This window comes from Myotis lucifugus, unplaced genomic scaffold (genome assembly GCF_000147115.1).
Source record: "Myotis lucifugus unplaced genomic scaffold, Myoluc2.0 scaffold_109, whole genome shotgun sequence".
NCBI lineage: Eukaryota > Metazoa > Chordata > Mammalia > Chiroptera > Vespertilionidae > Myotis > Myotis lucifugus.
Window position 1 is genome coordinate 4,031,889 of NW_005871157.1, and position 9,353 is coordinate 4,041,241.

The window sequence follows — 9,353 nt, forward strand, 5'->3', positions numbered from 1 at the left end:
AGCCAAACCAGCGAGGCTTATTATAAATTATGCGGGACCAAAAAAATACCACCAGCATGTTTCTGTGGAGTTAGACAAGTTGATAATAAAGTTCACGTGGAAAAGTAAAAATGCAAGAGTTATTAATGGAAGTTCTTTTCTTTAGGATAATTGGGATGATGAGGAGGAGGAAAAAAAAGAGGAAGCAGAAGTAAAACCAGGTGAGCCACTGGGGTTTCTACATTTTTGGTTTTATGTCTTGGTGAGTATCTGGTACTTATGTTAAGACAAATGACAAAAAACTCACAAAACTGAAAATTTTGGTATTTAGAAACCAAACATCCTTTCATTCCCACTTTATTCTCTTCTCCCTGCATCTCTTCTCTCATCTCAAAACACAATTAGATTAGATACATGCTTTTTTTTTAGTATTATGAGAGAGTAAAGGGTGTGGTATCATAGTTGAATGATCTAAGTCCTGCCTAAAGGACTATGGGAAAATATGAAGGCAGGTGTGTGGATCTTAGGGGTCAGGTTAGAGAGGAAAAAGGGAGAGTTCCAGAACTTTCCCATTCTTATTTGCCAAGAAATCACCATATGAAATTGGAGCTGGGAGAGGGTTGGCTTCTTGAAGTATACAAGTATCATGTCTGTCTCATCCATAAACTGAAAATATTCAAAATAATTGATTTAAAAATTTCTTTACTTTTAGAAGTAAAAATTTCAGAAAAGAAAAAAATAACAGAGAAGATAAAAGAAAAAGAACGGCAACAGAAGAAAAGGCAAGAAGAAATTAAAAAGAGGGTAAGTACTATTGATTTTCTAAAATATAGAACTCTCACATCAGTAGTAGTACAGTGTCTTAACAGGCAACAGATACTACCTTGCAATTTGAGGGGCTTTGTAAAGACGTTAAATGTACACCATCAATAAGTTAATCCCAAAACTGAATTTGTGGTTTTTACAAAAACCAAACCTAGAAACTTTATGTATTAGAATGCCTTTTAAGTTTTCATAAACATTCAGGAACAGTTATAATTGTGTAATGACCACAGTCATATAAAAAGTGTCTGTTTCTCTGCCAGGTACTATATGTTTGTTTATTTATTTATTTATATTTTTTAAAATTTCTTTATTGATTAAGTTATTACATATGTGTCCTTATCCCCAAATTAGCCCACAAACCCCTCACTCATGCCCTCACCCCCGTTGTCTGTGTCCATTGATTAGGCCTATATACCTGCATATAAGTCCTTCGGTTGATCTCTCCACCTTACCCCCACCCTCCCCTACCTTCCCTCTGAGGTTTGACGGTCTGATCGATGCTTCTCTGTCTCGGGATCTGTTTTTGTTTATCATTTTGTTGTTCATTATATTCCATAAATAAGTGAGATCATGTGATATTTATCTTCCTCTGACTGGCTTATTTCACTTAGCATAATGCTCTCCAGTTCCATCCATGCTGTTGGAAGTGCTTCTTACTGTTTTGATTTTTGAATCATTTAAATGTGTTTTCTATTTAAAAAAAAAAAACACACACAAATTAATACAAGATTCCTGATCTTGTTCCAAATATTCAACAACAAAAACACATAGTTATCAATAGCATAATGAATAATCATACACATCACAGTTGTTAATATTTTGCCATATTTGCTTCATCTGTTTTTTGATAAAATAAGATAAATAACACACATGCATTTTACAATACTTCAGAGCAGCGGTTGCCCACTGGTGGTCTGCAGACCACTGGTGGTCCGTGAGGTCCAAAAGGTTGGCGACCGCTGCTTTAGAGGTAATGCTGTGTGCTTCATATTGCTTCACATCACATCAGTAGTCATGTAATATCTGTCCTATTATTAGTGATGCTAAAATTGATCACTGGGTTAAAGTTGAGACAGCCTGATCCTTCTCATAAAATTAGATATTTCTTCTGGCAAATAATCCAATTTCACATCAGCTTCTCACCCAATAGTTTTGTATCACTGATGATCATTGCCTAATTATTTCATTAGATATTACAGAATAGTGATTTTTCTCATTGTGACTTATCTTCCCTTTTTTTTTATTGTCTGGCTTTTTTTTCTTCTTTTGCTATTTGGTTCCTTTGGATATGGTTTGTACTAGAAAGAGTAAAAGCTTAATTCTTTTCCTTTTAATTATAAATTTTCAGAGTAAAGAGGGCTATAATAACTTCATGTGGTGAAAAATGAAGGACTTTGTGGATTTTGAGTAAATTTATGGACTTGGAGATTTTTATAAATTCATTGTGTTTTACTAACATAACAGTTTTTTGATGGTCAAACTGTCCCAACTTTGGCCAGTAGGAGTCCCTTTAAGTAGTTTCTAACTTTATCCTTTTGACAGGGACCCCATTAGTCTTTGAAAGCTTCCTTGTTTCTGATACAATAAGAAGTGCCAGACTTACCCGATAAACATTCTTCATTAAGCCTGGAATTAGCTACTCCTCTGAGGTTTCTTTTAGTGGAAAATAATATATAGAGGCCAAATCTAGATGCCTGTAGTACTTAGTGTTATTGTGATAGCCTACACCCCTTTTCGTGGATTAATAAGCTAGGAAAGTAAGGTGTATGTGTGATCATTAGTTCATATTGATATTTTTTCTTATTCTGACAACACTTTATTTTATTTTATTTTTTTACAATACCAATATTACTCACAAGGTAGAGCTACTGAATGAATTTTAGGATTTCCTTGCAATTCATTTTGAGCTTTGAATATGTCCTGCTAAGGATGTATAATTATGTCCTGGGTTCTAAAGTCATTTGAATTCTCTTCCCAGTGGCATTATGTCTAGTTTGGTACACTTTTTTGTTTGTTTGTTTTCAGTTTTAAGATATTTATTTATTTATTTATTTATTTATTTATTTATTTCTCACCTGGGAATCAAACCCACAGCCTTTTGGTATATGGGACGACTCTCCAACCAACTGAGCTGGCTATGGCTTAACTTTATTTATTTTTTCTTTAAATATATTTTTATTGATTTCAGAGACAAAGGAAGAGGGAGAGAAAGAGATAGAAACATCAATGATGAGGATCATTGATGGGCTGCCTCCTGCATGCCCCACACTGGGGATTGAGCATGTGCCCTGACCAGGAATGGAACCATGACCTCCTGGTTCATAGATTGACCCTCAACCACTGTGCCATACTGGCCTCCCATCTATTTTTTCTAATTTTTTAAAATTGTTTAAATTATTACATATGTCTCCTTTTTCCCTGATTGACACCCCCCCGTTGCCACTCCCACCCCCCAGGACAAGCCCCCACCACCCCAGTGTCTGTGTCCATTGGTTATGCTAATATGCATGCATACAAGTCCTTTGGTAGATCTCTAACCCCTACTCCCCTGCCATAAATCTTTATTGTTATTGACCCCTTCCAGCCCGCCCCTCCATCCCAGGCCTTCACCACCCTATTGTCTTTGTCCATGGGTACATACAAATCTAACATAAACCTTACTTTGAATGTACTCAGTTTATCTTAGGCCAGGTATTGAGTTAATATATATTTAGCTTTGATGCAAGAAATACTTGATGTCAACACTTAACTGTTAGACAAATAAGTCAAGATACTTCCCTTTTTCTTTCTAGCAAGTGTTTGAGATTTCCTAACTTGGCATAATGAACTTTCTCATTTCATCTTCTCCATGAGAAATAAAATTATCTATTTCAGAAGTGGACTTCTGAATCAAAATCCTCAAACTGCATAGGCATGGATAATTATGAATGACACAAATTCCCTTCACTTTTCCTACTTGGATAAATATTGTCGAAGATTTCCCCTTATTATAGTAAAAGCAGTGTGTGTGTGTTGTAGAAAATTATATCATAGTATATAGAAATGTTAACTGTCATCTCAGTGGTGTGTGATTGGGAAATAAGTGTTTTTATGTCTGCATATTATTATCATATGGATATGCCATACTTTATTTAACCATTTGGTTGTTGAACATTCAAGTTGGTTCTAAATTTAGTTGAAATTATAAATAAAGACTTGTTTCAGTATACAGTGTTAGCAGCAGAATGTGAGTGCCATTTTCACTCTGTCTACAATCTCAAATCTTTTTTTTTTTTTTTTACAATTTCAATTCTTTTTTTTTTTTTTTAAATATTTTTATTCATTTCAGAGAGAAAGGGAGAGGGCGAGGGAGAGAGAGAGAGGGAAACATCAATGATGAGAGAATCATTGATTGGCTGTCTCCTGCACGCCCCCTACTAGGGATAGAGCCTGCAACCCAGGCATGTGCCCTTGACTGGAACTAAACCCAGGACCCTATCCACTGAGCCAAACCAGCTAGGGCTCAATTCTTTATTTTTAGAAAAGGTTGTAGAAATAAGCTCAGTCTTCCTGGATTCGAATCTCAGCTCTTTCCCATTACAAGCTCTGTTAACCTGTTACCATGGGCAAGTTGCTTAACCTCTCTGTGCCTCAGGTTTTTTCCCTTTAATATTAGGATAAGAATATCTAAAATGTTTAGAAGAATGCCAAAATGCAGTATGTATATACTTTTAAGTGTTTGCTATTATTTATGATTACATGTGCTTATAAAAAAATTCATAGAAAATAGATGTACTGGCTCCACCTATCATGATTCCAGCCCTTTTAAAACTTCACTTCTGTATCATTTTAGTTAGAAGAACCTGAAGAAACAAAAGTACTAACACCAGAAGAACAATTAGCAGATAAACTGCGGCTAAAGAAATTACAGGAAGAAGCAGACCTTGAATTAGCAAAAGAAACTTTTGGTAAGTGGGAGATACTGAGGTTTCAAGTAATTATTGTGAAAATCTTAGTAGTTATGAAAGTTTAGAGAACATCTTTTTTGAAGAAACATATTACTGGCTAATTTAGGTATTAGCAGTTTTTATTCTCTTTATATTTGAGGTTTCAAATGAATTATGGTAGAGTGAGACGCATATTTAGATTTTTGAATAATTATGTTTTGAGTATTAAATAAAATATATTTTTCTAAACTATGTTTTCAATTGATTTTTTTTAGAGAGGAAGGGAAAGAGAGAGATAAAAACATCAGTGAGAGAGAAACATTGATCTGCTGCTTCCTGCACGCACCCCACCAGGGATCAAGCCCATAACCCAGGCATGTGCCCTGACTGGGAATCGAACTGGCAACCTCTTGGTTCATGGGTTGATGTTTAACCACTGAGCCATACCAGCCAGGCCAAATAAAGGATTATTAAGATAAAAAGTCATTGGACCCAAATAAAGTCTACCACTTTGTAAAATATATTTATCAACGGTGTGAAATTTGGATGGAATGTGAGGTCTGTAGCTTTGAGATTTAAATACCAAACTACCTGTAGGGCTGTCCTGTTGTCTTAATTAAGTCTGAATAAGACTTAGTATTGCATGCTAGTGCTGGGAGAGAGGGGTGGTATTCCACTTTGATTGTGCCTTCTTGTGCTCAGAGTAATTTCTTTCTGCAACCCTTCTTGGCCCTCACCATGCCCTATCTCTACCAGTGGTTCTCAACCTTCCTAATGCCGCGACCCTTTAATACAGTCCCTCATGTTGTGGTGATCCCCAACCATAAAATTATTTTTGTTGCTACTTCATAACTGTAATTTTGCTACTGTTATGAATCGTAATGTAAATATCTGATATGCAGGATGTGTTTTCAGGGGTCGCGACCCACAGGTTGAGGACCACTGCAGACGGCTTCCATTCTGTGTGCCATACCTGCAGCTATGGTTAGTGCATGAGATAAAAGACATGTTCAAGGTCTTAGATAAGTTCAGAGTGTCCCAAAAGGAGAGTTACATGGCACAGAGGGTAAAAGAAAGGAACATGCCCAGAGAAAGTAAAAGCTCTCATTTTAACCAAGTTTATTGTTGTCAGCTATTGAGTACTTGGTAGAGAAGATCATATTGAAACAGTTAAATAACTGGAAATTGAAACCTAGAGCCAAAAACAATCTAGTTTTCCCCTCATTCCTTTTCTTTAAAACAATCAAGCAGGCTGACTGTAGTAATCATTTCCTTTTTATGGGAAGTGTGACCTTATCTTTCACTGGGCCACTAGTAATCTCAAGAGTTGCTGTTGATGCTCCTGTCTGCTGGAACGTGCTTGCAATGTCTTAACTGCACTCATCTCATCACAGAGGGCACTCAGCCATTCTCTGTGTCTTCAAGGATGGTAAAAGCCGCCCATGTGTTTATTAAAGAGAAGGGTTTATGTGGTACCCATAAATCCTAATATAAGACACCAATTACAGATTAAAAGGCCAAAACATGCATACATACAGTCATTGTTTGGTTAATAGGATTTCAGTGTTGTGTTGTTCATATTAAAATACTGAATCAGTGGCATTGTTAACAACTAATTTAGACTACTGAGGACACAAAAGTGTACCGACATATTAATTTTTCTATTGGGATTTAACACATGGTTTGCTCCTGCTTAGCTTCTAGAGTTAGTTAGCTGGATACTTTCACAGAAACCATCGTTTTCTTTGCTTTTTTTCCTTCTCTCCCCACTTCACTCTGGGCTGTTCTTGGACAGATGCCTTAAGAGCACTCTTTTGTGCTAGGGACTCCTTTGGCATGGCAGTCTGCCAAAGCCTGTGGGCCCCTTTTTAATCTCATGTTTTTAAATGCATAAAACAAAACACACAGGACTTTACTTACAAAATAAATCTTTTGAAATAAATATTGAAATAGCTCTCAAAATATTAAAATAACTTTTGATACAATAATTACATGGTTCTTTAATGTACTGAGTAAGACCTAGAGCAGGTCTAATAACTAATGTAATTTTAAAGTAATAATGACTGTGAATAATGTTTCACGATATCTGAGACAACTGTAATGTGAAAGGAAAGTATCTGATCTCTGTTGGTAACAGTCAGGTTTTGTGTCTGTGATTTGTTGCCGGTAATCAAAATGGAAGGAAACTAGAGGTTAGTAAAAATAAAAGCTATAATTTTTTTCTCATCCAAATTCACAGGCCCCTTGAATTCTGTTCAAGGTCCCAGGTTAAGAATTTCTGCTTTAGAATGATGTAGCAGGGTTTTTCAGTTATCTAATTGGTTTATAAACTTTAAAAATATCTTCTGATATTTGCAGTGCTCCCTTTCTATTACAGGTGTTACTAATACAGTTTTTGGAATAGATGCTATGAACCCGTCTTCGAGAGAGGACTTCACAGAGTTTGGAAAGCTACTAAAAGATAAAATTACACAATATGAAAAGTCATTATATTATGCCAGTTTTTTAGAAGCCTTAGTTCGAGATGTGTGTATTTCATGTAAGTAATTCTAATCTCTAGCCCCTGCAGGTGGATTTTAGTAAGGGCACACTCAAGAAGATGGAGATTGACTTTTTGCGGGGCTGGGAGGAGGAATGCTATAATATACAGACTTAGTATTTACTTTTTAGTAGTTACTATGAGAATGGTGTTCTGCAAACATGCAATTAGTTTGAATGGTTTTGTTCCTTTTTGAGGCTGCCTTCTTAATGTTTTTACAATTGTTTCCCAAGGAGACATCTGAGATTTGTTGCCACAGCAGCTAATAGAGCACTAGCTTATTCTTTTATCTAATTATATCTTGAAAGGGGCTAGGAAGTGTCTTTTGGGGAAAATGCTCTCTGGGCATATAAGATTTTAGAGCTGAGATCACAGCAATTGTATGTTCCTTTTATAAATGAAGAAGCCTATGACCAGGTGCAAGTTGCTCAACAGAGCTAGCACCTATTCTCTGGGTCCATGGGTGTGGTGCTGTGCCCTGAGAGAGGAGTCAGTCACACATTTCAGAGGCTGGGTGTGGGAGTGACAACCAGGGGTGGTGCAGCACCAATACAGTAAGGGACTGGTTTTGCTAGTATTTACTGTTTTTAACACATTGCGTACCGCATAGAAATCTCTAAGACATACGCCAGGGACCGCACGTTTTTGGGCAAACTGCACGTTTTTTAAATCATCATAATGCACTTTAGGTGTTGTTTTTCAATAATTGTAACATTTTTATTTACAAAAAGAATTAAACAATTAAAGTTCCTAGTACTTTTTTAACGTATGGTACTGCGTAAAATATTTTCCTCTATGAAGAGGGACCAAACAAAATTTACATAAGTATCTAGATTCGCTCCTTTTTCCATGGGCGTGAAAAACGAGAACACTCGTGAGCGGTCCTTAACAGATGGCGCGCGAAACACGAGAAAACTCCTGAGCGGTATGAAATGTGTTAAGATTGAGGAAAAGGAATTTTACATAATGGATTTTAAATTGGGTTTTGAGAAATTATTACTAAGTTGGGGGTTATTTGATGAGTTATATCCCCAGAGTTGGTCTTTTCTGCATATACTATTTTTCCTGTTTTTGAAGGAGCTCCCTAATCAAAACTAGATACTTTTTTGGTAGCTAAAAACTGTTTTCAGCTTAATATTTTTATAAAGATAGGAGGATATATTGTTGTTCACTATAAGATGTTGTCTCCTGGTAGGACACAGATTTCTGAGATAGCTACTACTTTCATTCTAGTTCCTGTGCTAGAAAATGGAGACTCCAGGGGGTGGGGAGTTGTCATCTGTAGGTTTAAGAATTATTATTCCATGTTCATTCACTGAGCATCAAGGATGTTATGGAAGGGCATGGTTATCTGTATGTTTGGTGGGGAAAGGAGAATAGGAGGGAACACTGAGCTGTAAAGGCACTTAGTTTCTCTTTGGTTAGCATTGGTGTCTTGGTGATAACAGGTCATTATAAAGATAAATTTTTGTTGCTGAGTTTGCCATTTTATTCTGTACTAGAGGCCCCACACACAAAATCGTGCAGGGAGGGTCCTAGGGCCTAGCCTCCTGTGATCAGGGCCATCTTCTGCCTGTTTAGCAGTCCCAAGGCCGAACACCACCTCTGCTGCCGGCCGGTCAGACTGTTGGGATCACTAGCTCATCCCCGGCTGCTCAGGGGCTCAGGCCTGTGGAAAAGCAGGCGCCGGCGACTTCACCTCCATGTGCGTGCACCGGGCCGGCTGCTGATGGAACACGCTGCCCACTTGGGGCCGCTCATGCGGGCCGCCGCGGCTGCTGCTGGGGGCTTGAGGTCCTGACGGAAAGCTGCAGGGCACACCCGGCGACATAGCCCACCTAGGCCTGAAGCGGGCAGCGGGTTCCCCTCAGCGGGCTGGGCCCGGTGCACGCGCATTGAGGGTGAAAATTGGTGGGGGCCGCTTTTTTTTTGGCCGAGCCCCCCCCCCGGCCGGGGGGGGTGGGTTTTAAATCTTTTTAAGGGGGCCGGGGGGGGTCCCCCCCCCCCCCCCCCCCAAAAACTAACGGGTTGCAAAAAATGTGGTTACCCCCCCCCGCCCTCGGGGTGTTGGGGGGGGGGGGGCC

General features: G+C 38.1%; 1 protein-coding gene across 1 annotated transcript in view; it reads left to right on the top strand.

Annotated features, from left to right (window-relative positions):
• EIF3J (eukaryotic translation initiation factor 3 subunit J) overlaps positions 1 to 9,353 on the top strand; it is a 26,134-nt gene that overhangs the window by 13,836 nt on the left and 2,945 nt on the right. The window contains exons 4-7 of the mRNA XM_006093125.3: positions 146 to 200; positions 692 to 783; positions 4,637 to 4,751; positions 7,108 to 7,269. Of these exons, the coding sequence (XP_006093187.2) occupies positions 146 to 200; positions 692 to 783; positions 4,637 to 4,751; positions 7,108 to 7,269 (424 nt within the window). The remainder of the gene's footprint in view (positions 1 to 145; positions 201 to 691; positions 784 to 4,636; positions 4,752 to 7,107; positions 7,270 to 9,353) is intronic.